The sequence below is a fragment of the Labrus bergylta genome, chromosome 8 (genome assembly GCF_963930695.1).
Source record: "Labrus bergylta chromosome 8, fLabBer1.1, whole genome shotgun sequence".
Lineage (NCBI taxonomy): Eukaryota > Metazoa > Chordata > Actinopteri > Labriformes > Labridae > Labrus > Labrus bergylta.
In genome coordinates, this window is record NC_089202.1 from 25,879,950 (window position 1) to 25,907,563 (window position 27,614).

The 27,614-nt window shown below is 41.0% G+C and overlaps 2 protein-coding genes across 2 annotated transcripts; one reads left to right on the forward strand and one right to left on the reverse strand.

The window, feature by feature from the left end:
- The first annotated feature begins 249 nt into the window (after positions 1-249).
- On the forward strand, positions 250-12,938 carry spag1b (sperm associated antigen 1b). Its single transcript, XM_020638516.3, has 18 exons — positions 250-388; positions 518-677; positions 764-886; positions 976-1,046; positions 1,236-1,348; positions 1,434-1,539; positions 1,988-2,118; positions 2,376-2,482; positions 3,052-3,163; positions 3,748-4,227; positions 6,311-6,410; positions 6,944-7,096; positions 7,740-7,897; positions 10,238-10,379; positions 11,064-11,190; positions 11,368-11,532; positions 11,639-11,962; positions 12,058-12,938. The coding sequence occupies exons 1-18, from the start codon at positions 252-254 to the stop codon at positions 12,184-12,186; spliced, it is 2,838 nt and encodes a 945-aa protein (XP_020494172.3). The 5' UTR covers positions 250-251; the 3' UTR covers positions 12,187-12,938.
- A 661-nt stretch (positions 12,939-13,599) lies between these two features.
- Positions 13,600-27,299, reverse strand: LOC109987440 (E3 ubiquitin-protein ligase RNF19A). Its single transcript, XM_020638514.3, has 9 exons — positions 26,330-27,299; positions 23,608-23,816; positions 21,820-21,964; positions 20,477-20,639; positions 19,560-19,674; positions 19,106-19,267; positions 18,607-18,820; positions 18,357-18,500; positions 13,600-17,096 (listed from the first exon to the last, which is right to left on the reverse strand). The coding sequence occupies exons 1-9, from the start codon at positions 27,019-27,021 to the stop codon at positions 16,301-16,303; spliced, it is 2,640 nt and encodes an 879-aa protein (XP_020494170.2). The 5' UTR covers positions 27,022-27,299; the 3' UTR covers positions 13,600-16,300.
- Positions 27,300-27,614: the final 315 nt, after the last annotated feature.

Consider the following 27,614-nt stretch of genomic DNA (forward strand, 5'->3'; position numbering starts at 1 on the left):
TAACTTAAAAGGAAAATATCAAATTCGCTTATTTCCGCGTAAACGATAATGTATCCAATACCAACTAATAATGTTGATTTAATCAAAGTCTGCGGAGCCAAAACTGTCGAAATAAGCCCAAATTGTTTGGTTTACGAACGTTAGCCCATCATTATTTTTTCTCTATTATTTACAGAAGCCGAACATTGTTTGATATTGATTGAACCACATTGTTTGACTTTATAACTGACTGCATTAAATTACTTGTAGGCATGAGTGCAGCTTTCTTTTCAAACCAGTCCACCTCCAGTGACTTCAGCGGAAAGGTTCCTGTGGAGCACCTGGACTATGTTTACATCGAGAAATGCAAAGATGTAAAATACCTGGAGAAGATCTTAGAAGTCTTAAGGTAAAAAAGAAAAAAAGAACTGAGCTTTTGAGGATGAAGAAGGAGAATACATTTTTAAAAGTCTTGTATCATTGGAAAATGTCAACAAGACATGTGGGGCTTTCAAATAATGTTTTACTTTGTTGAAAGGTCTGGCAAAGAGGGATTTTATCCTCATCTACTTGAGTTCTGTGAGAGTCACATGAAGAAACTGGACCCTCGAAACCGAGCTCTCAGAAAGGAAAACCCTGTGGCCACAGCAGCCAGTCTCGCCAAAGATGAGTGGAGCCAAATTTTTGATGACTTAAAGGTATATTTCACATTTTAATGTTTTCTGATCAATCATAATATAATCTTTTTCTTGGAATCACTGTTACACATTTTCCTTCTCTACAGATTTGGCAAGAAGAAACCAAAACTACTGAGACTTTGCTAATGCAGGAGCCAATGATTGATGCATCAATGAAAGAAGATATGACACCAATAAGAGGGTCCAATTGCTCTGTTCCGCTTAATCAGGTAAAAAGAATAGTCTTCAAAATGTATTTCACCATGTGTTATTATATATACAGTGAAAAAAGGCTTAAATTAATTAATGTGTCATACAGACTGCAGTATCAAAAGAAAAGAGGAATTGTTCAAAACATCCTCTCCCACGTGATTATCGAGAATGGGACAAGTGAGTAATTTTGTCTTTCTCTGTTTATGTGATAAAATTATAAAGAATGCAATCTCATGTTACCCTGTTTCACTCTGCCTTATCTAAGCTTCTCTCATGGCAATGATGCTCAGTTAAACAGTTGGTGTTTCTGTTGAACATTATTTTCCAGTGTCTTCCTTTACCCAGATATATTCACTCTGTCTCCAGGTTCGATGTGGAAAAAGAATGCAAAAGAATTGATGGAAACGTGGTCACAAATGATCCACCTGCCATCGCAAACAACCAACACCCCCAAATCAGGACTGAAGTGGATGCGTCATGTAATGTTTCAAGAATAGCATCTTATATTTATGTCTTTATGAAGCATTTTGTGTCTAATATATCTGCTCTCTTTAATCAATTCAGTGAAATCACAACAGGAGAAGCTCCTTCTGGCAAATCGTGAAAAGGACAAAGGCAATGAAGCATTCAGGGCAAATGATTATGAGGAGGCTGTTGCATACTATTCCAGGTTTGGCTCTTAAAATCACTTCTTTATTTGAAGAATTGTTTTGCATTTCTTAAGGCCTGATATCAATACCATGTAATGTTTGGGAATGATAGAGGTAGCTGTGGTTGAGTGATTGAGCTGGTCATCTGAAGGTCGGGTGTTCGATCCCCTAGCTCCTGCAGCCACATGTCTAATCTGTCCTTGAGCAAGACACTTAACCCCAATTTGCTTGCTGCTGCTTCGGCAGCGAAGTGTGAATGTGAAGGGGATTAGTTAATACTGATGCACTTTACATAGCAGCCTCTGTCATCAGTGAGTGAATGAGTAGGTGTGACGGAGTATTGAGTAATCAGAAGCTTAGAAAAGCACAATTCAAGCTCATGTCCATCATCATTTACTTTACTTCTCTGTGTGTGTCTATTAGCCTTTATTAATAAAGGTTGATGTATTTTTTGCCCATCATTTGCAGGAGCATTTCCATTATACCATCCGTGTCTGCCTACAACAACAGAGCCCAGGCGGAGATCAAACTCGAGCACTGGCATAACGCCATGAGCGACTGTCAGAGGGTACTTGAGCTGGAATCAGGCAATGTGAAAGGTGCTTTCCCTTTTGTGCAGTACCACTTTATCGGTGTTAAAACAATGCATGTAAATATAGACATTATTTTAGCATCAATTTATAAGTTCACAGTTGGTCAAAAAACAGTAAGTTAACTGAGGCTCTTTCTCATTATCGTTCTCATAGAATATTACGTACTATATTTGTAACTTTACTGTGAAGTAGTTAAGAGTTGCTTCAATCAATGCAATTTAGATTCAGAATGTGATTTTTTTTTTCTTCTCCTCCATCATCAGGCCTGCTGCGACGTGCCAAAGTTTATAATCACATGGGTCAATTCCAGCTGGCGGCTGAAGACCTGAGGATGGTGCTCAGGAAAGAGCCACAGAATGCTGCAGCCACGGTAGGTGATGGAATCTATAATGAGATATGTTCGTTTCATGCCAGTAGGTTTTTTTGTTTTTCACGATAGGACTCATTGTAATTATTGGAGATCAGGCATGTTAGAACACATTTCAACTGCTGCAAGGTTTTAAGTGAATCAAAAGTAGTTCACAGTAGTTCACATATTATGTACAGAGGTTTTGGTCCTCTCAGCAGGTGGCCCGTGGCTCCTTTCCTGCATGTCATTCCCTACTCTCTCTCTCTCTCTCTCTCCCTGGTTTCTTACTCTATCCACTGTCCTGTCAAATGAAGGCCAAAAGCCAAAAAATAAATCTTAAAAAAAGTAGTCTTTAATTACTGTACATCTGGAGTAGAGTCTTCCAGATGTTCCTTGTTACATGGTGACCATCATTTTGTGTTTAAAGTCCTTTAATTATGTCTAAGAGGTAGTAATTAACTGTAAGTGAATGCTGAGGATATGTCTTCATTGATGATTGTGGTATAAGTGTCTGTGTCACCTTTGATGACTAAACAGCAACAGAATGAGTTAGCAAACTCTGTCTAATGTCTGAACTATTTTTGGTTTAGCAACTTCTGTGTGAAACAGAGAAGAGGATTTCAGAATGTCGACCAGAGCAGAAGAGCAAAGGCAAAACAATCCTCATCCAAGAAGTAGAAGAGGAGGACAACAACAGAAATGGTGAGAAATTCAGAACTGAATGGTGTAATACTTTGATCGCCTCTATATTCAGTATCTATATATTAGTGATTTATAGACACAGATACTATAAACAGGCAAGTGACAAATTATGATTCACTGAATCTGTCGAAAAAATGTATCTGTGATCAATTCAAATTCAGATAATGCTCTTCTATGTACATTCAAAACATTTTACAGTCCTTCTTTAAAAGCTTCCTGCTATTGATGTATTTTAAAAGGCAGCTTCCATAATCGTGTTAATAGAAGGACAGGCATTTTAACCACAACGCCTTCTGTCCGCCTGTGGTCTAGATAGAAGAAACCCAAGCTTTTCCATCTGGGTAACGTGACATACTACAGTGTATGCAAGTGTTATCCGCCCTTCCCCCACCCAGTGCTTTCGTAATTCACTGTTGAGAGTTGCTGCTTCCTGGAACACCCTGTTTGAAGTGCTCTGTGTCATGTGTGTCCAACCCTCCCCCACTGTGATGTAACCGCTGACAACTTCCGGTGGGTGTGTTTACCCCTCATCTCTGTCTTTCCTTCTGCCTCTCCCTCCCTCTCTCCCTCCCTCTCCCTTCCAGCTCGTCCGGTTGAACCCAGCCAGCCTGTGGGAGGGGAGGAGAGCTCAGCTGCTCCTGAAAGGGGAGACATGGGTAACGCTCAAAAAAAGCCTCACGGCAGAGGGGACGGGGGTCCTCACAGTGAGTTCAACAACTCCCACCATGGACACTGGAGAAGCAGAGGAGGCAGCTCTGATAAATATAAATTCACGCAGGAGTCCAAGGAAAAGCTAGCGAATGGAACAAGCAAGAGGGGTTCGACAGCCTCAGTCAAGGCTGATCAGAGCAGTGGAGGTAAGGGAAGTCTGGCTGGAGGAAATGAAGGGGGAACTTTGTCTGGAGGAAATGCAGGGGAAACTGTCAACCTTGATGCCCCATGTGGAGCCCTACCCCCAGCTCTGTCGAGGCTGAAGAATGAAGGCAACCTGCAGTTTAAAAACGGACAGTTTGCAGATGCACTGGAGAAATACTCACAGGCCATTCAAGGCTATGCAGACTCAGGTAGGGTAAATACCTTCTTCTGCTTGCTTGTGTTATTATTGCCGGAGGTGGCTTGTAGTAATTTTGATTGGTATGTAAGACTTTAGTTGATTTGTAATACGTATTAGAGTTATATATGTGTGCTTCAGTGTGAGTAAACAAAGCATATTTACTGACACCAGTGTATTGTTTACAGGCTGTGACTAGAAAAAAGGCTCGTACACTGATATTTGAAGTAATATTCGTCTATGTTGATAATTCCTTAAAATTATTAATTGTAACTTGTAAATGCGATTTTAAATCAAAGGTCATGACCTTGCACTTGTGATGCTAGTGCCTCCATTTATAAAACCAGATATTTTAATATCTCTGGATTTTAATCTTGGACTGTTTCTGGGTATTTAGTGACTCTGTCACTACCGTGATGCGTCACAAATTGCCAGTTGTGATTTACACAGACAGTGTTTCTGTTTTAGCCCCAGTCTGGCTCTAAGCCTCTGAGCTCAGGTCTGTACAGGTCACATGACTACTAACCACTCACTGTGAAATTGAATCTGTAGGACTGCTGCTGTAATTCTCACAAAGAGAGAGAAAGTGAGCGATTGATGGAGGGAGGGAAACTGCTGCCTGTCAGGCTCATCCACCATATAGCATAGGCTAGGTGTCTTTCTGGCACTTAATGTAATATAATGCACTTATTTCTGCTCTGTGAATGTATTTTAAACAAAAGAAATCAACATCACACGAGCTCCAGCAGCTGTCTGATGTAGTGGAGGCTTCATCCATGGAGACTTCATCTTAAAGTAGAGATGATAATACATTTTTGAAGCCCTTTAAAACACCTAAACCTTCTATGTGTGAGCTTTTGAGATAAAGGACAATGAATCATAAACATGTATAGATTAATACTGATCTATCAATGATGAATAAACAAAAATGTTAACTTGTTAAAAGGACAAGTCTAGATTTTGAGTTGTGGTTGCATTCAAGAGCAGGGAAGAAGTCACAAAGACACTTTCAGAAATTGCAAAGAAAAGACAAAAGAGTTATCTCTGATTGTTGTTGAACCTCGTATACAGTATACCGTACTGTCGTGGCACAAATCCAGCAGAAAGTCAGAACTTGGGAGACTCATGAAAACAACTTGTAAATAAAATGACTTACACTCTTTGGCAGGTTCAGAGCAATGATGAGGATGATGGGAAAACAGTAAAAAGTAAAAGTGGTGAAAAAAGCAACTAGACTATGTGCAGTCTGTGGCAAAAGGCATATTTATTTATATAGCACTTTTCATGCACAAGGGCAACCCAAAGGGCTTTACAGAAACAAATAGAATGAGACACAAAGTTAAAACCAATAAAGAAACACACACAAGATAAAAAGAAGGAAAATAAACACAATGAAGTTTAAACTAATACAACAAAGTATCACTAAGAAAAAACAAAAACATTGAATGTGAAAGACTATTCATTAATACGTTTTGCTAAACAGGTTTGGATTTAAAAGTAGTTAGCACTGTTTTGGAATTTTGGTTAAACTTCAAGACTCATGCTGTAGCTTAGAAGTGAAGTTAAACGCTTGCAAGTTACTCAAACAAGAGAATTGGTAGGGAGGTCATATAATAAAACCGGTGCATGCGGTAATGTAGCTTTCAATTATTTAACATTTGTAAGTCTGAACCATGAGCGACTTTAGGCAATAACCTCACCCTTTGTTTGTTTTAAAAGTTACACCTCTAATGCTGATGCAACAAAAAAGTACTTCTGTTCGTCTTTAGACAAAGCTATCGTTGCAACACACTCCCACTCATATAGCAAAGGCGGAGTACATATTGGCAATCATCTATATGCCAAACTGTTTTTAATTGAAATACCTTACCTTATGCTCCATATTCGTTCAGAACACATCTATTCAATTTCTAGACTTGAAGCACAATTTAGAAACAGCATGTGACCTGTAAAAGTGACAGCACTTTAAATAGTAAAAAAACCTTTTGGCTTGCTTTAACATGTCCGTGTGTAATGAGATATTTATAATCATGATATTGCAAACAGTACAAAGTAATACATGCTGTATTTGTGGTATCTGTCTGTCTGTCGTGCAGAGATCGATAGCCCAGAGGACCTTTGTATTCTGTATTCTAACAGAGCAGCATGCTACCTAAAGGATGGCAACTGTCAAGAATGCATACAGGATTGCACAAGGTAAGATAATTATTTACTGACCTTGTCACACGGTGTATTAATTACACATGCAAATACAGGGCCTTCACATATGGATTCAGAGATGTAAGCCCCTTCACACATTCACCGTACTCCTGTAAATTTCCCAACACTTTCCGGTTGGGGTGCATGTGTGAACACAAACATTTAAATTTGCTCAACCTGACTTTATGCAGACTTTGTCCTGCCAGATATCTAGGGGGAAAAAAGTCACCTTGAAGTCAGGATGAGGCTATGTGTGAGTGCAGGAAACAGTCTGCAATACAGAAGAATCCTCCTCCATTTGCACGCTCTACTCAAGAGCTCTTAGCTTCTTCTGCCCACTAACACTAGGTGTGGAATTTAACCCAAATTTGACTATCTGGGCAGTAAGCTTAAAGTTCAACATAGTTTTTAACTTTTTTTGTAAAAACAGGTAAACGTTTTAATCTGTCATGTCACAAATATAACAGAGGAAGCAGACATCCGACTTGATCCTTTGCTCCTGTCTCATCACATCTATTTATACTAACCAGAGCCCTGGAGCTGCAGCCCTTCTCCCTCAAGCCTCTCCTGCGGCGGGCCATGGCTTATGAGTCCCTGGAACGCTACCGTAAGGCCTACGTGGATTACAAGACTGTCCTGCAGATAGACATCAGTGTTCAAGCAGCAAATGACAGCGTCAACAGGTATTTACTCCACCTGTCTTCAGCTGAGAGGCTGCAAAGGCAGGGAGATGTGTACACTGACTGAGTGATCTCTGTCATATTTACTGATAAAGGATCTAGAATGACCGTATCCTTGCCTTTATTTTAATTGTGGTTGACAAACAAAATAATTACATCTCATATATTGATATAAGATAGGAACTAAATAAAGTGAATCACCTCTTCCTTCTTCCACAATATTATTTCCACATTTTTTACATTTGCTATTTTATTCTTTACCTCAATTCACAAATTGTTTTGTACTATGATCACAATAAACTACCGGTATGTGTGTTACATACAAAGTCTTATTAGTGGCTCAAAGATTTAGCTGGTGTTCAAAAGCAGCTCCAGCTTGAGGCTAATTATGGCTTGTAGAGTGCATGTCCTCTTGCGCTGTTATGCAACGAGGAGAACTCACCTGGGTAGTTGGGTTCAGGAGGACCAGAAGTTTCCAAGCTGTCGTGTGTATATACGTAGATCTAGAAGACTGAACTGTACTGCATAAAACACCTTAAAAATAGTTTATTTCATCACATTTGTTTGTGTGTTATAGTGAGTTTTATATTCAACTTGTTTTCGTTACGTAACGTCCGTGTATTGACCGGTCTGCGTCCTTCTCCAGGATCACTCGGCTGCTGATTGAGCAAGATGGTACAGAGTGGAGAGAGAAACTTCCCGACATTCCTCTGGTGCCTCTGTCAGCTCAACAGCACCGTAGAGAGGAGCCACCCAGTGAAGAGGTCCTCCAGGCCCGGGCAGAGAAAGCAGCAATGGATGCAGGTCTGTTTTGATGAAGGCATAATCACATCTGTTGAGATCTGTCCTCAAAAACAAAACAAAAAAATCACTTACTGGGCTGAATCAAGCTAGCAATGATGTTTTTAAAAACCTTTTGACTAATTACATGTTGAAACTGTTCACCTTGAACTTTAGATATGCCGGGTTAATAATTACAAGTGTGGGGTACTGGTTTAGCTCAGCCTGTAGAACAGGCATCCCGCTTACAGAGGCTACTGAGTAGTAAGAAGACTGGATAAGTATATACTATATAAGTTCAAGTCCATTAACCATTTACAGTCCTCCAGGCCCTGGATGCAGGTTTGACTCCTGGCCTCGGCCCTGTGACGTATGGTTGCCCCGTTTTCTCCTCCTCGCATTTCCTGTCTTTCTTCAGCTTTCCTGTCAATAAAGGGAAAAAAAGGTTTTGAAAAATCTTCAAAAAATAAGTGGAAGTAAGACATGCAGGCATGATAGACCTGTACTTTCTGAAGGACATGTTAATATTGGTCTTCTACACTGGCATTGCCCTAGTCAGTTTGCCCGCTCCTTTTAGACTTTGTCTAATGAGCCTTGCAGTTCAAACACATGTGACTTTTAAATGTTTATAGGTTGGCTTTCTGTACTGGACACCTTGCGTTTTTTTGCATGAGCCCTATAAATGCCTCTATTTGGAAAAACATTTAACAAAAGGCTGAAATGGACTAGACTTGAAAAGCATGTTTTCCTTCTTTTTAATAGGACACATTGAAAAAGTATAAAGACTCTAACCGCAGAGCCAAGACAACTGCCCTCAGCCTGTTCATTTGTATGCACATTTTAGAGTTGCTAACTAACTAACTAACTGTTTACTAACCAGGAGGTTGCTCCGACTCACTCCTGTTGACTCGTTTAAATGAAAGGTCCCATCTGGGAATTAACACCATGGAAATATCATATAAAGTTATGGATAGGCAGTTATGGACATTCATTTCAATAATGATAATAATAATGACAATACTACAAGGAGTCAGATAAACCTGAAGTCCTATATAACAGAATTTGTATAATGTGGCTTAATTAAGAGTGCTAAGTGAACAGCTACAGAGTGCAGGTTGTAGGTTAATTTTATTTATCTATAACTCCCAGCTGATACGCAGATATAGTGAAAGTGAACATAGAAATGTCCAACCAGCGTTGATCCAAAGCAACCATACACAATAATACATCAACACTTTACCGTTTCTTTGTGAAAGTCTGCAAAAACCCGAGTAAAAATATTGAGAAGTATAAAATTGTACAGCAGAACTCCATGGTGCCTACACACACACACACACACACACACACACACACACACACACACACACACACACACACACACACACACACACACACACACACACACACACACACACACACACTGCTTTCTATTCACTTCAGACTCTCTGAAGGGATTTAGTCGCATTACATTTATTTTACAAAATGATGATAGTTCTACATCAATCCGCTGATCATGTGTGGTCTGAACCGTAGGAGTTGATTTGAACTAATCACAGATCAAGTGTGATCCATTGTACTAATAAACAGAAGAAAGTAGAGGAAAGCACATTTAGCATACAAAGCATTATGCTGATCTCATAAGGCTGATATAGATTAGTGTAAGTAAAACGTTTCTTAAGAAGTTAAGAGATTCAGTTTACCAACATTGAAATGAGTTGGACACATGAATTTATCAATAAATATTATGACCATCACATTTTTGCCTTTTGGGGTCTTTTATCTCCCTACATTTTTTTTAATGGCAGGACTTTAACTTTTCATGGAGCATTTTTTCTTTACTCCAACAGAGGATTAGAATTCCTCCACACATTGGATCATAATTAAATGAGCCAATAGAGAAACGTTTTTTTCCCCCTGAACTTCAGCTTGTTCCTGCATTCAGTTATTTCGCAGTAGAACAGGAGTAGCAGGACAGGTCTTTTATTTTATATAAGTTGACATGTCACGTCTGTTCACTGACGGTGCAATTTCCAGACTGTTATTTTTAAACTCCAATGAAAGGAAAGAGCTGCTGGCACCGTTTTTCCTCCCAGGAGACACTTTGCAGCAGATTGATTAGCCTTTAGTCCCCTCCATAACTTATTGCTGACTTCACTCTCTGCCTCACATCACGCAAGCACAGCCTTGATTTCAAACATTATGAAGCTCTTTAAGCTTAAATGTACAGAGGACTGGTATATGTTCTTGTGTAAGGTTTACTCGGATATAAAAGGGAGATCGGTTTGATTCTGTTCTAAGTGCTGTATGGGTTTATCACTTGCTCGTCATGTCAATATCAATATTGTGTCCACTCTTGTTTTACAGAAAGGAAAGCAGAAGCCCGTTTTACAGTTTTGAAGAAAGAAGGGAATGAATTTGTGAAGAACGGCCAATACCAGGATGCACTGGGGAAGTACACTGAATGCCTTAAGCTAAAGCCAGAAGAGTGTTCAATCTACACCAACAGGTTAGAGTCTCACAAACATAAACACTGCAGAGGTCTCTTTCACTTCCTGTCCCTTTGTACTTCACATAGTTTGTTTCCTTACAAGGCAGAACTGTCAGATAAAACCCAGAAAAATCCAGTGGTTCATTGGGATTAATGAAAACATGCTAATTAATAATCCTCAGATGTCATCTTTAAGCGAATCCCAACTAGGCTTTAATCTGTCATTAGTAATAAATCAGAATGTATTGTTGCTAAATTGGAACACAAAGGAGCAGCTGTCTGACTCCGTACTGGTTATCAAAGACAAATACAGCTAAAACCGGACATTGACTGGGCAGGCCTGACTTCTTTCTTGCTGTTCCAGAGGAAGCTGTGATGCTTACATTTAAAGCATTCTATTATGTGTTCATGTTTGCTTGTGTATGCTAAGCTCTGCTGCGGAGACGAGCTTGTATGTTCAGCCACAGCAGAGCAAACACACAGCTGCTACTCCCACAGAGCTGCTAAAACTCAGGAGGCTAAACATACTTTGTCATTATGAAGAAAACACAGCTATTAAAGCTATTCAAGCATGTTCAGTCTTAAGTTCAATGTCTGATTCAAAGCCAACGCATCACAAACTGATAATACCTTTTAGTTATGCATCACTTAAAACTAGCTGTGGGTAGGTCAATAAAAATACTTGCGTGTGTGTGCTTGCAGAGCCCTGTGCTACTTGAAGGTTGAGAGGTTTGCTGAGGCTAAACAAGACTGCGATGCAGCACTGAAGCTGGAGCCAACCAATAAGAAGGCCTTCTACAGACGAGCACTGGCCAATAAAGGCCTCAAGGTGAGAAGAGTTAGTAATTAAAAAAACTGCCACAAAACGACTGTGCTCATTAAAAGGTGGGCTAGAGAGAGAGAAAAAAACACCCTCAAATATGTTTGAACTGGGGATGTTGTAGAATTTCTCACACCCCTTTTAAAGTGAGTCACTTGAACTTGTATTTACTTGCCACTCCTCCAGGACTACCTGGCATGCAGCTCTGACCTGCAGGAAGTACTGCAGCAGGATCCCAATGTGCAGGAGGCTGAGAAGGAGCTGTTGGAGGTCACAGTGCTGCTCAGACAGAGTCTGGCTAACTCCAACGTTTCACCGGCCAAACCCAGGAAAACTGTCCCTATCACAGAGGTAGGTACACCTTAGTTTTTTTTAAATGAGTGTATGCACAGGAAGTAGGCATGCCATGTCTTTTCTCTGTTAATCCACTTTAATAACCTCTGTACGACATCGTCAGGTTGATGGTGACCAGGAAACGACAGGTGATCCTAACTCAGAGAACAGCTGCAGAGGAGAGGATATCCCAACCAACCTCCAGCCTACAGATGCCTACGAGTTCGGACAGGCTCTGAATGCAGCGTGTTGCAGCGGGGACACAGCGATCTGTGCTGAACTGCTGGCCTCCACGACCCCTGAGATGCTTCCTCATTTCTTAAGCACCCAATTGGATGGACACACTATCAGCCTCATCATGCAGGCAATGGACTCCCACCTCCTGGAAAAGAATCCTAGCCTAGTCTACCAACACCTCAACGTTTTGCACACCACCGACAGGTTTTCGGTAAGAGTCCCTTTCATGGAATGGTTTAATGTTGCAAAAACGTAAGTCTTTCCTCTATTTGCAGCTGATGTTTAAATCATGCACTGTTTTCACAGGTGGTGCTTATGCTGCTGAATAAGGACGAGCGTCGCCACATGACTCAGCTGTTTGAGCATCTGGCTGCTGTGGAGAGCTCCGAGTTCACTAAGAACGATGTTCAGAATCTGGCCAACAAGTACATCTGACCCCTTCTTCCCCTGCTCCCTGCTGCATGAGCTGCTGCATCACTGAAACTTTTGGATCTATGCAAAACAATGCACACTGACTGAGTGCTCACAGGCAGGAAGCTGCGGAGTGCGTCCCAGAGCAATACAAAGGAACTAAGTCACAGTTACTCTTCTGGTGTGTGCTGTAAATGATCTGATCACTGTATGTTTGTGTGACAGCATAAGGTATATATATTTTTCTCTCCAAAACATTTTGCTATGCAGATTTACTTTTGTACCACCACTCATCATTTGCATTGTACAGCATGGTGACAGGAAGATACTGTGGACCTTTCACTAAAGTGTATTGATAAACAGGGTCCAAGGTACAATGGTATTAAAAGGCTACAGGAAATCCTTTTCCCCCTACAGGCCGCTCAATATTCTCTGGACAGGTTTGTGTTTAAGAACGGAGCTTGGTTGTCTTCAAACCCTGTTATTTTTCAGATATCAGTTATTCGATTTATGAGCTTCTGTCAGACACCAGCGACGATCTGAGATGACAAACAGTGCATGCTGAATGTAACCTAGCAAAGGAATAAGTGAGGTAATTTGCTACTGAGCTAATTAATGTCTGTTGATGAATAAGAAAAGCAGGGACAAATATCCCAACTAAAAAATAGGCCTGCATAATGTCTTACTCTGTTCTGTGCAGCCTGGTAGGTGTATCTTTTAAAATGATATCTTCTGAGAATGTTGTACGAAAAAATATAATTTATAACCTTCCACGACTCAGATGCTTTCCTTTTGTCCTTTGCCCAAGAATTGAATGAACCTAAGTTCAGAAAATGATTCACTCACTAAGTGTTTGTGTGTATTACCAATGCATTTGTTTACCAAATAAGCCTTCGAGGTAACGCATATGGGCACACGTATCTTCTCTGCAGTTCAGATGTGTACACACTAAAAAAAAAGGCAAACTCTTTCTCTTAGATGTGTCTTCAGATGTCAGACTCTGGGTCCACTTACATGTTGATGAGTGAGCAGATCCTACTCAAAAATACAGTATATTTATGTCATTCAATAGCTTCTTTAAAATACAGTTATATTTGTAAGTGCAAAAACATGTATTTTCTTTGCTTTTATTAAATATCAAGTATTACATAAAAGACTGTCTGAATCCATCTACAGTTTGTTGAAATATTTGACCAAATATACACGGTCCAGAGTGACGAGGTTAAAGGTCAAGAGGCAACCATTTCACATGCCCAGTGTGGTTTTAATATAAAAAATGTAGGTTGAAATGTAAAACATTCAGAGAACTTTTTAACTAACTTGCCAAGAAACATAAAGGTTTTCTTCTCAGTAGTAAAAAAGTTAAATAAAAATAGAAATGTGTTACCCTTACTAGAGTTCTTGCACTAACATGAAAAAGAATGAGCGGACAACATGTATTTGTTTTTTGTTTTATTTTTATGATATGCATTTACACGCATATAATAAAGCAAATTACCAAACATATACAAATACCTTATGCTATTCTGCACAAATTATGTCTGGCACTAGTGTTCAAATAAGGATCAAGAAACCGGAGTTTTGGTGAAGAATGAGAGAACTGGGGAGAAAGAAAGAAAACATTTTGCTAAATGAGTGGGGAGGACTGCAGCATGTAGCTTTATCTGCAGAACCAAACTCAAGTGTTCATTCAGAAACAGACCTGGGTCAAATAACCATTCAAGAACGCTTTAACCTACCTGGTAGAGAGGTTCACCTGAGCCAACTCAGTGGCAATAATAAAGCTGTCCACTGAAGAGAAACTTGAGCCAACACTCTGGAGTTCAGTGTTGAAAGCAGATTTTGACTTCCTAGTCTGCTCTGCAGCACCAATTGGCAAATCAAAAAAGGACAAATCAACAGGGAAGGTAACTAACCTTTCTGGATTTAAAGGTAATAAGAAGTTCAGGTAGCAGTGCAAGAGTCTCGGACCTTTCTGGGACCGCAGACATTTGTGTAGCATTTGTGAGGCATGTATAAAACAGCAGTCTGTATGTTTGTATATTCATTTGTCCCCTTGGTGTAAAAAGGATAAACCATACTGTGTCAGCAGGTGACAAATGTATGAGATTTAACAAAAGCCTGAGTGCTGTCTTTGGTAGGCAATTGGAAAGTCTTCATTTACCATATCTACCACAGTACGTTTTGTTAATGAGCATCCCTCCCGCTGACAGACATTTGGCAACCCCTAATGGGTCGTCTTAGTTTTGAGTCTTGAAGACACAGTGGAGATAGAGACAAACAGAGAACACAAACAGCTTCTTGAAGGCACCATGAGTTAACAAAGAAAGACATCAAAGCTCTCTCTTAGTCAGGGAGACAAAATCATCACAATGAATAAATCACAAGGACTAAATATTTTCTTGATCAAATTTCAGAGAGATGACCAAACCATTGGTTAATGCGAATAAGAATACTTTCAGCATTATCTCTAAAACACAGTCCTCCACAGAGCTGACCAAGGCCTGGGCTTCCAAGGGACTCTCAAGCAGCGGCAGGTCCAACATGCCAAGCAGCAGGTGAAAGGCTGTTAGGCAACATCTTCTAGGTGCTAGAGCATATCCATCTTAGTAAACCTCAGTTGTGTTACAAGTGGAATTCAGTGGTAAATAGTTCTGGATGATTTCAGATAACAAGGGAGTAATTCAGATTCCTGTTTGGAGAACCAAGTGGAAGTACCAACACTAAAGCTAAGCTGTGTGCAGCTGATTTGAGCAATACATCATTTAACCACTTAAAAGGTCCCACCTTAACCTAAGTAAGTTACTGCTATATTCTTTGCATACTTTCACTGCTTCACCTTGCTGTCAGACAGCCCTTTACTTTGGCACTGTGTTTTTAAACATACGCTCTGTATTCCTACGCATGCAATGCTATCAGAGAAGCTAATCAAGAACTACAATTGGCTGGAAATGACTTAATTCCACCCATGCTGGCGGAATGAGGATAATTTATGAACCAGGCTAAATAGAGGAATCTATTTTACAGAGAGAGAGAGAGAGAGAGAGAGAGAGAGAGAGAGAGAGACAACCAATAAACCGAGAGGAAGAGGAACAACTTTTGAAGTGGTTTGGTCAGTTGTTCAGCTCATACATATTTGGCACTCTTTGCTGATAGTTTCATGCAGCAGTTTGCCTCACCACACGTTCAGCTGTCCTATTTTTGCAGTAGATTAGTGCAGTATTGACGTTAATATATTTATAGCCAGCCACAGCTGTCTAAGGCCATTCTCATCAAAGTGAAATCTACACAGAGAAGTGAATATTAGTCCAGCTCACCATCGCATTTCATGACCCAAACAGCTCATCTAGCCAAACTCATTTGTTTATAGGCGTGACGTTTATAGACGTTTTGCTTCAAACTCTGTCCACAGTGGTACATAGAGGTAGAGGAGAAATGCTGACTGACATCCTCTGTAAGTAAAACACTGAAACACAGAAGGGTACCTTAAACTATCCCTGTAAGCCCAGGCCTTCTAGTTTTCATTTGGGGGTCCATTTAAAAACAATCATCCAGGGAAAAAAAAAATAAAGTGTCATTATAAACACAAACAAGAACACAAAGGTTCCTCTGTTACGAATACATTTGTGGGGAAGTATAAAGAGGAAATAATGATTCACATTGCCTGGTCCCTGTCTGAGTTCACTTCTGGAGAATCGCTATTATCAAGCCAAAGTCAAACACTCGCATTACTGGCACAGTGGTTTTTCATTTAACGTACACAGATCAAAAGGAAAGTTACCAAATCAGTGGGCTGTCTCTGTTACAAGTGGTGAGTAAGTGAACTGTCGTTAAGTGTCAGCAGTCTTTGGGCTCCACAGGAAGAATCACTACCATTCACAACCTTTACTTTTCTCATATGGCTGAACTTCAGGAACATCTTTAAACTTCCTGGCAGCGCTCTAACTGCCAGTGGACAAAGTGTTATACTTGAGGGTGGATTTTTTTTTTTTGAAGGTCCCAAAAGGTAACAAGTTGAAAGGTAGCAACAGAGATGCAGTTTGCAAAACAACAGAAATGCAGCTATAATTTGTAATTTAGTTGAGGAAATGATATCAAATAAAAACAAAATCCGTGCAGCACTTAAGGTATTGAGATTTTATATGTCAGTCTGTATACAAGAGTTCTTGGGCTGCTGCTGCTGGGTCTGTGCTGGGTGTTGTGGTTGTTGGTGGTTGTTGTTGTTGGTTTCTTTAAGCAGCTCTCTGGTGTTGCTGTGAGAGTCCAGCTCAGCAGGGCACACCATGTTGACATTCTGCTCTGTTATGAAGCAGAGAGGAGAGAGCTCTGAACCAGGACCGAGGGAGGAGGTGGGGGATTGGGGAGCAAATATAGCTCCTCTGCCCTGGGGAGAAGATGAAGACGCTGGACAGGTCTCCAGACGATCGTTCTCCACCTCAGGTAGGGGGCTGACGTTAGCAAAGCGTGTGTGGTAGTCGCCTCCGCTGGAGCCGTGGCTACAGGATGTCTTCATGCTTTCCAGATCAGAGCAGCTGAACTCAGAGAAATGGCTAGAGTGGGAGTCGGCCACAGATGGCAGGCTGCCGCTCAGTGAGGGCGAGTCGAACTCTGAAGAGTTGGTGCTCTGCTGCTCAAGCAGCTGAGCATCCATGTCCTCCCGTGTCTCGTTTATCTTGGTGCCTCCGCCGCCTTTCTTGCGTAGTTTTCCTTTGCTTTTCTTGCCCCCCGAGCCGGACGAGGAGGAGCAGGAGGCCTCTTTGGCCCACTTTGCTGAGGTTCCTTTGCATTCTAAGGATGTACAACCGTTGGAAGGGTAGGTCCAGCCACAGCGGCCAACATGGCTGCCATCATCTACACTGCTGCTGCCACTGTGGTGCCGAAGTTTGCCAGGTTTGGATTCGATGTCCACCTGGACCTCCATACTGTTCCCATCCCTGAAACATGAGGGGAAAATAAGCACAAAATATAAGAAAACTATACTGTATACGTCCAAACACATGTTGATATCCTTGAAAACAAAAAAAACTTTCATCACTGAAGATGAGTTCAAGCCACGCATAAACCAAAATATTTCCAGAAGTTGAGGCTTTTTGTTTGCTGTATATGTGCAGTGCAACTCACTATCAGAGGAGAAAGCCATTTTAAAGGCATCATTGGCAATAATGCAACGATTGCTGAGCTTTGAGGTACTTGTAAAAATCGTTTCAATTTTCCTTGGTATTGACTGGATTCTCAGAATTAAGTATCCTCTGTTTGGCTCATCCATTCTGATTGGCTGCAGGGTGTTTATTGGAACTGGAAACCAATAATCTGAAGAAACTGTCTGATTGCTGTAGTAAATTAAAGTGCTAGCTACATATAAGCCTGTTTCTCAAAAGAGTAACAACAGCAAAAGGGACGCTCTCATACCTCCCATTTCTAATGTCTGCTTCTCATTTACAAACCGAAATCAAGTTAAAACATTTTGGAAATGAAACATTCCTTTAACCTTCTGGATCTGATGAAAACTCTGATGACCTGGATGGAGCTGAAGAGAAAGAAAATGAGTATTGAAGAGGGAACTTTTTTTGAAGTGCCTCATCTTCTAAATACTAAAGAATGGTGTTTGTAATACACGAGCTGCAAGACGTACACTGCCCTTTGAACTTATTCTAATCTGGATTTCAGGCTGCAGCTCACGCTCAAAAACATGGTCCCAATATTTGTTCATCAAAATCTTTTAGTGAATATGAGGACAGGGACATGGCTGATCAGCTACACAAAGATGATATGTACTGTCTATCTAACACACGTCATGTTATTGACTTTGGATTTCTAGCATAACCTTCTGGCACAAAGCTGAGTCTTAGTACTCTATGGGCTACAGGGTAAATAAATATTATCTGTTGCCAAGATCAGTTTTATTTACTGGAGTATCGAATGTTTTCATAGCATTGAACCTTATAGGATGTGAATGTCTTCTTCAGGGATTTATCGTACGCTCAGGCGTTACCAGGGAAACTGAGAAATGGTTTGCTAAAAACCTTATTGGCCATGCATTCCTAAAAAAGAACAGTATATAATTCTCAATAGAAACTAACTTTGTTAGTAAGTATTAGTGGAAAGACGCCAGACATAAAGAAACACACAAACGCTGTCAATGAACAAAACCTTTCCTGGTGGCATCATAAATCCGGTTTGTTGATTGTGCTCACCTGTCAAGCGGCACGTAGGAGTTAAGAATGGATCCAGCCATTGCTTTGGTGCTAGCGTTGTCGCTGATTGTACCCAAACTGACAGTGGCAGACTCACCGCTCAGACTGCAGCGCTCTTTCTGCACATCAGCCTGCACCTCTAGCCTGACAGAATATAAGGGGAGATGTTTAGACAATGCAGCAAAGAACAGTGAGGTGTAAATCTTCACCAACATTTAAATTACATGGCATGTGTTGCTGTTTAAAGTACCTATTTAAATAATTGACCATGGCACTGCCAGAGAGGCTGCCTGTGATGCTGGCTCCAGCCAGGGCCATGGTGGATGCTGTTTCACTAAGGTTGTCTCTGATGGCTCCAAGACGGTCTATGTGGCTTCCACTGGCACTGAGGCTACCCGTTAGTCCTCCGACACTACCTTCACCTATACTGGGGTTGTTCCGTGTGTCTGCCACAGATGTTGAATCTAAAAAGGAAACAACAATCATTAAAAAACATTTTAAAAAAAATGTTATGCTGTGTCTGATGAAATTGATATGAGCTTAATTCTGGGCTGGTAAGACTATTTTCTTCAAGAAGGGCACTTCAACAAAGACAATGTGTAAAGGAACACTTGAAATCTATGAAACCAGCAGCAGACTTTATTATACTTTGTTGTTGTTTGCTGGCTAAGACATAAACACACAAGGTCACAAGATCAGGTGACACTTTTTAGGTAATGGATGGTGGGGTCGGGGGCACTGAGGCTCACCTGTGGCAGCTGCCCCACTTCCAACATTCATGTCATTCTCGTCATCAAACTCTATGCGAACTCCTTTACCATTCCCAGCTGAGACGCCACAACCGCCACTACGGCACAATGAGATGGGCACTACACCGTAAACGTAAGCCAACATGATGGGAACTCCAATTCCTGAGGGGTGAGAGAGAGAGGGTGAGACAGTGGGGTCGTGTTGGACCAAACTACTGAAAAAAATAAACAACTTAGAAAGCAGTCAAAACATCCTTTAACCTCCCCATCCTTATCTAAAGCTCATAGAGAATTCATTTGACTTCTACATGATATGATCTCTAGGATTAAAAATGTTTTCTTTTTATGGTGACAAAGTCAATCAAGGATAGGTCAATAAAGATATGCAGGCAGAGTGCTTTAGCAAAGAGGGGGGTTGGGAGGGAAGGCAGGAGAGTTTGTAGAACAGACTGACCGACAGTGACTGCAGCCACCACTGGAGACACGATAACAGAGAGCGTCACTCCACCAGCGATCACCAGGTTCCTCTTGTGGTTGGAGATATCTTTGCCTTCATAGCGGTTATGGATCTGACCGGGGGAAGGGGAGAATTAAGTCACATGGCCAGAGAGAGGAAACTCACCACGCTAACCCAAACCACCTTGGATCTAAACCTTTGTGTTATGGCCTCTAAGACTCTATGCTGGAAGAGTGCTCAACCAGTAAACCGTGATTTAAGCATTGTTTGGTTGTGTAGTGCACTGATGTGATTAAGATGACGTTAGGATGACATTATCAGGTGAAAGCTAAGGCTTCTGTTTTCTCTTCGTCACACTATGAGTAGTTGATGACATCATTCGGTTATCTCAATTATCCTGAATTAAAAACCAGTCAGAGGATTGTTTAAAATATAAACCTAACCTCTAGTTTTTACAGAATTAAGAGATATGAAGGCATTTACTGAAACAAACTGTACAATAACCATGAAATATCACCCTGTTGATACTTTGCTTTGTAGATATTCCTTATTGTCCTCACTATATCGTATTTACATTCCTCATTTGATTTATATTTGGACCAATAAAGTATTTCTGATTCTCAATAGTTGCCTAGAGCAAACATAGGCTGTGTTTTTTCATTTCATCTATATGCCTTTGCTCTCATTTAAAAAAAAAAAAAACTTTCAGAGTATTAAACGACATATAACCTGTTTAGATAAAACATTCAATACTTTTTCCGCTCAATATGTTTCTGTATTTTTACCGGAAAATAATCCAAAACATGGATCAAGTGTTTAAACTGTACGACTTGTCTATCAATCTAGTTCAATCAAGCAGGAACAATTGAATGTATTCTTATGGACTGCATATAAATCTGTTCAAACAGCCTCACCTTCCTCCCCACATACACAGGGATGCCAATAATCATAGCAGGGATAGCGATGCCGGCAATGAGTGCGATGCCGACAGGGGCACCAACAAGTGTTCCCAGTTGCCAAAGAATCTTCTTCTTCCTGCTCCATGGCTTCTTCCCCCAGAAAGTACAGCCTGAGGGACTGAGACAGAAGTAATAGAGGAAAGATTAAGAAAAATGATTTCACACATGTGATGGGACAAGATCTTCTGTTTGCTGTCTGGCTTCATGTCTGTCCTGGAGGTGGGTGGTACTGGTTAAAGGTGGGTGACACAGTCTAAGTCAACACTGTTAATTTGTCTGTATGTTACAGTTTTGCTTAAGTAAAAGGGGCCATCCACTCAAAACACGATTTAACCTTTTCACATATGTATTCCTGACATTTGAAACTCCTTGGAAATGTTACTGTATTCATCCTGACTTGCTTGTTCGATTTATGTATATATTTATCGGTATCTGGCTTATGATGATGTCTAGAGTAGCATCTATTGACCAAACACCAATATGACCCAAACAGACAACATTCAAACAAGTTAACAAGTGTAGGGTTTTGCTTTCATTTATTATTTCATTCCAAGCATGTGAAAACAAAGCTTTTGTATTAGAGCTGGGGCTGTATGGCAAAACCTGAATTATCAAGTGCACTAATTATACAGGGAGACTGCATTTAATGAGTCAATATAGCACAATCCTGTTGGGAAGAGGTTGAGACATGTGAGTGTCTCAAATTAGAGTTTATATTAATGCACCTTTGTGGTTAAAAAGTGCTTAAGTTTCATCGAAGACGAGCAGATATGGCACACATGTCTGTCAATCTTTATGCCCTATATCTATCGTGCACTGTACCTTGCTCAGTAAGGGTTTTGGCTTGTCCTGATTTACATGCACAGCCCATTATAACAGATAAACTGTGTGTCAACATGCTTTGAATAAGCAAAAAATAAGCCCCATGAGCAGATCATTATGCAGTGGGAGATTATAGTTTTATATTGTCCATCTGTGTGCTATTGACGTTGGTTTTAAGTCTGTTTTTTCACTGATAGTAGACTTCAGTCTGCAATGGAGTTCCTGCGATTAACAGTCATTACAGAAAACGTAAAGAAATGTGTGTTTGCCTTTGCATTGTTTGATCACTGTGAAGAAGGTGGTAATGATGATGTTAAAATACAATACAACACTTTATTGTCCCCAGGGGGGAATTTGTTCTTACAGCTTCGCTTTAAATGTGTTATGTTTGTCGCTGTTTCTTTTATTTTTTTTCTTCCATCTAAGCCGTGTCTGATTTATGAAGACATGTATGCATGTGTAGTAGTTGAACTGACCTCAGGTAGTGCAGGTCTGAGATCTCCTTCATGCAGAGCCAGCAGAACTCGCAGCCACAAACAGCACAGGTCATGTGGTTACAGCTGCCATCATTCATCTTGATGATGTAAGCGGCACAGCGTGGACATGGCTTTATGTCATCGGCTGAAGGATAGAAAGAAAATATGATAAATGATTTGTAATATTTCTATTTGAATGATACAGCACAGCAAAACCTGACATCTCTGACCCAATGAAAACTGTCTTCCTATGATAAACAATCCTTCCAGTTTACAGAGCTGATAAAACAGCAGTGAGTGCTGACCATGCATATTGATAACTAATAAACATCAAGATAAAAACTGTTGTAGGGGCGCTAGTGGTCCAACGGTCGCGCCCATGTGTAGAGGCTGTAGTCCCCCGAGAGGGCGGCCAGCTTCAAGTCAGATCTGTGGCTCCTTTTCCGCATGTCACTCTTCACTCTCTACCCTTCACTTCCATTTCCCTACTGTATTCACTGTCCTCTGAAATAAATGCATAAATAAGCCCAAAAACATCTTGAAAACCGAAAACAAAAATAGCATTAATCGTTGTTCATGTGCACACTGCACACTGTATGTACCGTGCAAACTGACTGAAACCCTTTTACAACAAACATTAGGAATTTGAATAATTGTATAATTGACAAAAGGTAAAATCTTACATTAAAATTAATGTACCCTGTTCAAAATGTATTAACATAACAACATAAAAAACATATAAGTTAGTTTCCTTGATTAAACCAAAAAGAATTCAATTAAATCAAGCCTGGGGGGTCTGGGGGTTTTCTGGCAAGAAATGTTGTGCATCAAACACTATATCTTGTATCATGATGTATTTTTGTGCACCAGTATGTCAAAATTTAAAATGAAATATATTTTAAGTAAATAATAAATATCTGGTACTTTCTGCATGGATGTCATATTTCATATGTTATCGTTCACATGGAGTCTGATGATAAAAATGTAAGACACAGAGAGAAGGTCATTTATTTTCTTCTTCACCTAAGCTTTGCCTCACACTCACCTTTCAGAAGTATAAATTAGCCCGACTGTAACATAATTCACTTTCTACATTTTACCTGCAGTTAGAAAGTTTCTCCACTTTAGATGAATGCCTTTTTAAAACCACCCGAGGACTAGAAAACAGTTTTTAAAACAGTCTTTTAACGACCTTGATCCTGACTCTATAATTATGAACTCTTTGTCCCTCAGAGTGTGAACGCAATTTGTGGCGATAACGAGTTTTAACCTGTCTTTATTTGTTTATTATCAACCTTTTTTTCCTCTGTGGTAGGACTATTTCTACTATACTTCGGCATGTCCAAGCTTTTTAATCACATGCAACAACACTCTAACCAAGACATGACATGACTGGATATTAAAAAGCCTTAACATTTTTTTTTTATGTTTTATACTCTGACAGACACAAAACCAAAAACTTCACGTTTAATCATGAAGCCTTGTTTTACTCTGTGTGACTCTCAGGTTTATCAGGGAAGTTGATGAAATCCGCTGCAGTCTGGAGTTTATAACAGTCACAGCTGTCTCAAATGAACAATCCCTCCGCAGGCTGAACGCGCATTCACAAGATCTGCGTAGGTGTTTATAATTTATGGACAAAATCATTGATAGGGACAATTCATTGGTAGCCCACAAACTGTACTTTATAAAGTGTGTTCTACATGAAAACACCCGTCAGTCTTTGACAAGGGCCAAACCTGATCCAGGAGGTGAACACAAAGACAAACAAGAAGCTGCTCAGCCAACCTGCTGCTCCGCTCTCTTGGCTGTAGCTGAGGGAGGATGAGCGGACTGTCCTCAGGCGAAGGCTCTGGGCTCTCTGCTGTCGGGCTGCATCACAGGTCTGGTTGGGATGCCACAGCTGCTTGCAGTGGTAACAGAACTCTGTGCCACAGCCTTCCCTGCCACACGTGATTTTAGGACAGCTTGCGCACCCAAAGGCAATCACTGCATATCTGGTAGAAGACAAACATGAATATAATCAGGACAAAGTTTTCGTATACAACACTGACATCACAGAGTTTTGTCTGATTTTCTTTTACAAAGGTTGAAGGAAACATTACAGTCACAAAAAAATGGTGCACATACTGTATGAGTAAAAGTGATGCATATATAATAAAATATCATATAATATCATAGTAAGAGTCAGTTGACCGTTACCCTGTAAAAATGACCCATTTAATGTCCTGATATTACTACTTGTTCTCACTTAAACATCTTTCGGTCTCTATGATCACATCACATCCATCGCAACTGTCTCTGCTATTCAAGCTAAACGCCAAAGGAATTAGGATGAGACCCCTGTTCTTCACTTCGGGTCCTGCTCACTTTGTCAGGGTTCTGTTCGCTGTTCTTTATCTCCTATATGACTTCTGACAGTCAGTTTGCCAGTAAACAATAGTTCAAACTACTTCAAATAATTCCAAACCTGAACTGCTACTTTCTGTTATGAAAAGCCAACTGTAAAGACTTTTAAAAAAGATGTCATCTCAATTCATAAATGAGGCGCTGATTTGATTTGTCAGTAAGCTGAGTCATTATTTGACCAAGCAGGACCTCCAACACAAACACCATTCATTAACAGTGAAGCGGGGGGTGAACTCCAACCACCCATCACTCACAAAGGGGATTAAACAGCAAAAATAAGACAGCACTGTTAACGGCAGAGGGGCACGCAGAGAGATGGACACATAGAATGTAAACACACAGATTATAATAAGAATATAATACAATGTGTATTGTACATTACACACACATTATATGATGATATTGTACACTGTAGCAGATGAAACATAGCTCTAGAACATGGATCGGCAAAGTGGAGCTGCATATGGCTCTTTTACCCCTCTCTAGTGGCGCCCTCTAGCTTTTCCAGATCCTCATACAAGGTAAGCATTAAGGCCTTGTCATCAGAAAAGCATTGTCATGAATGATATGCCAAAGCATAGGCCTGCCCGTTTGCGGGTATGCAACTGCATACTGTCAATCTCAAGTTTTCATCAATTGTGCAGAAAACCTTATAGCAATTGGGATTTTGTTGTTTACCAGGGGCATAAAACAGGATTGAGTTGAGTTTTGGAAACTGTTAAAGAAAGTTAAAAACATTTTAAAAAATCCAAATCCCTGCAGGTTTTAACTCTAGCTGAAAACATTTCCCCAATGCCTCTCAGAGTGACCTCTTGCCCTTAACTATTGAGCAACAGCGCTATTATGAAGGTCCGCCGCCATTATGCCTTTGCACTTACACATTGCATCTGCAATGGCGTAATATTGGTGTCCCAGAGTGTAATTTCACATTGCATGGCGGTGTTGCGGAATCATGAGAGGCACAGAGCACACAGTCCTGTAGGTTCACACAGTAAAACTGAAGAAAAAACTAACATTTATAAAAAAAATCACTGGCCCTCCATGCTCCTGTTAGACACATCATTTTAAAGGGGATATATTATGCAAAATCTGCTTTGACAGTTTTTTGAACATATATTTGGGTAACCTGAGTGTCTACCGACCCACAGAATGTAAAATCCATCCAGTCCTTTTTTTTTGTGGTCCGCATAAGTCTTACAACACTGAGAAAAATGCTCAGTTTCAGATTTGCTGTTAAAATAATCCCCTCCCCTGATATCTTCACCCATGGACTCCACCCCCAGCCTAGAACAAAACTTTTGCGCAGGTCCGTCGTTTTTATTCTCACATGATGTCTACCAGGAGAACTCGAGGGGCTCAATGAATTTAAAGAAACACACACCAAAACGGAGCGTTCTGAGAGAGCTGGTTTAAACAGGGTCACAAACCTCCTCTGGTGCTTGATTCATGTTATATTTTGACCAAAGCACAGCACAGATGTTTCATTTAGACCACAGGAGACTGTTTTCAAAGGTAGAAAAGGGGTATATAACATGTTCTCTTTAAGTGAGGGGGCCGCAAGCAGAGCTGCCTCCATCATCTATATTTGTGAAACTATGTCACCATTTTCTAAAATACTTTTTTGACCTTTGGAGGATCGCTGGAGCTAACTTTCTCTTTTCACTTTAAAAGAACATGTCCATTTTTTATTTATTGGCAGCTCAAACTCTGCCTATTATTGAGAAACGGGCATGCCATGTACACTAAGGGCCTGATTTACTCAACAAATGTGAAAACTGATCCACTAACGGCGAACACTGAGCACTGCGTCTTTCAAACGCGCATCGTCCATTTATTGTCCGTTTGCCTTAATGAATATGCAATACAGGGCGTTTCTACCCCAAGAGTGCAAAATATTGGGAGGATATATTCAAAATTGTATATTCTCCACCAATGGGGCATGCTTGAATATAATGTTTCCTACCCATGGCAGTTCTCCACAGAAACACATTATCTCACAACACTTTGAACTTCCTTAACTGGTATACCTGATACATCTGACAAGAACAGAGTTTATAACAATGTGCCAATGCTCACACACTGAGCCTCATTCACTTCTTACCCACAGTCTGGTGCAGGACACCACCGGCAGTCAGGGTCAGCCACTAACCATCTCCTCAGCATGAACTCCTCATACTTGTCCATGAGTGTCTGGTCACCGAGGATTATGCGGATGTCGTGTGGGTTGAAGCGCTCTGAGCACTCAGGGCAGCTGATGTTTACACGGGATTCAGAGATCTCAATACGCAGGTATTGGCGTAGGCAATCAATGCAGGAGCGGTGTGGACAGGTCATGATGTCAGGGAAGTGCTCCCTTGAGTGGCGCAGAAGGCACAGCGGGCACTCCAGGAACTCTCTCTCACCCCCGCCCCTGGAAGATGAGGAGGATATAGAGGAGGAAGGCCCTGAGGCAGATGAGGTGGCAACAGCAGAGGCAGCCCCAGTCCCAGCCAAAGAGAAGAAAGAAGAGTTTCTGTCATTACACATCTCCGAGTGGATACTCTCGATGCTAGCGATACCATCCACCCCTCCGAATCCTCCAGGTCCAGAATGGTGGAGTTCTCTCGACCTTTGGCGTCCTGGTTTGGGCTCCCTGCCTCGCCGTCCGAAAAAGGAGGCGAGGGACAGGCGCCTCTTCTTGGGGGCCTTCTTTACAGAGGGCAGAGAGATGGAGGAAGCAGTGGACTGCAGGTCTCGGTCAGAGCCCATCACTCCACTGCCACCACCCAAAGGCTGGAGCTTCTGCAGGCTCATCTCTCCGGAGGATGGGGAGGGGTGTCCCAGCGGGGAGCCAGCGCTGGGTAACCTGCCCCTTACATGTACAGGAAGGTCTGGGAGAGGAATGGGACTAGGAGAAGGGGTAAGGTGGTGGATGGGGGAGGGGGAGGGTGGTCCAGGGTGGGGGGACAGGGCTCCGCTTGGCCCGTCTGGGTTTAAGACATGGTGGCTTCTCCTGATCAACCTCGTGGTCACATCTAATAGCCGGATTTTGGCGGAGGGGTTGGGGTCACCTACCGCAAAAATGATGCAACAGAATCTGTAGGAGAAAAAGAAGAAAGGGAGAGGGGAAAAGAGTGGAAGACATAGAAAGAGAGAGGATAGGAAAGTTAACATGATGATGTAAATTAGATACTTTGAATGATAATTTCGAGATGAGATCCAAGTCTGGACCACTATGACCAACATTTCATGCTCCAGTCCTGTGACTCAAGTGACCCATATCCATGAGCCAATAAAAACAAGCAATACAATCTCTGGAAAATCTTCTCTTTTAGTTTTAATAGTTCTGAAAACTGTTCATTCTATGTTCAAACATGACTAAAATTCACACGAAATGTAGGATGTGA

Coding starts and splice junctions, on each gene's coding strand:
- spag1b (XM_020638516.3), top strand. CDS start 252: ATGAGTGCAGCTTTCTTTTCAAACCAGTCCACCTCCAGTGACTTCAGC. Junction 10,380..11,063: donor TGTTCAATCTACACCAACAG/GTTAGAGTCTCA, acceptor GTGTGCTTGCAG/AGCCCTGTGCTACTTGAAGG. Junction 11,533..11,638: donor AAACTGTCCCTATCACAGAG/GTAGGTACACCT, acceptor CGACATCGTCAG/GTTGATGGTGACCAGGAAAC.
- LOC109987440 (XM_020638514.3), bottom strand. CDS start 27,021: ATGAGCCTGCAGAAGCTCCAGCCTTTGGGTGGTGGCAGTGGAGTGATG. Junction 23,817..26,329: donor TGTCCTGCACCAGACTGTGG/GTAAGAAGTGAA, acceptor GTCTTCTACCAG/ATATGCAGTGATTGCCTTTG. Junction 19,675..20,476: donor CTGTGTATGTGGGGAGGAAG/GTGAGGCTGTTT, acceptor TCCCCCGGTCAG/ATCCATAACCGCTATGAAGG.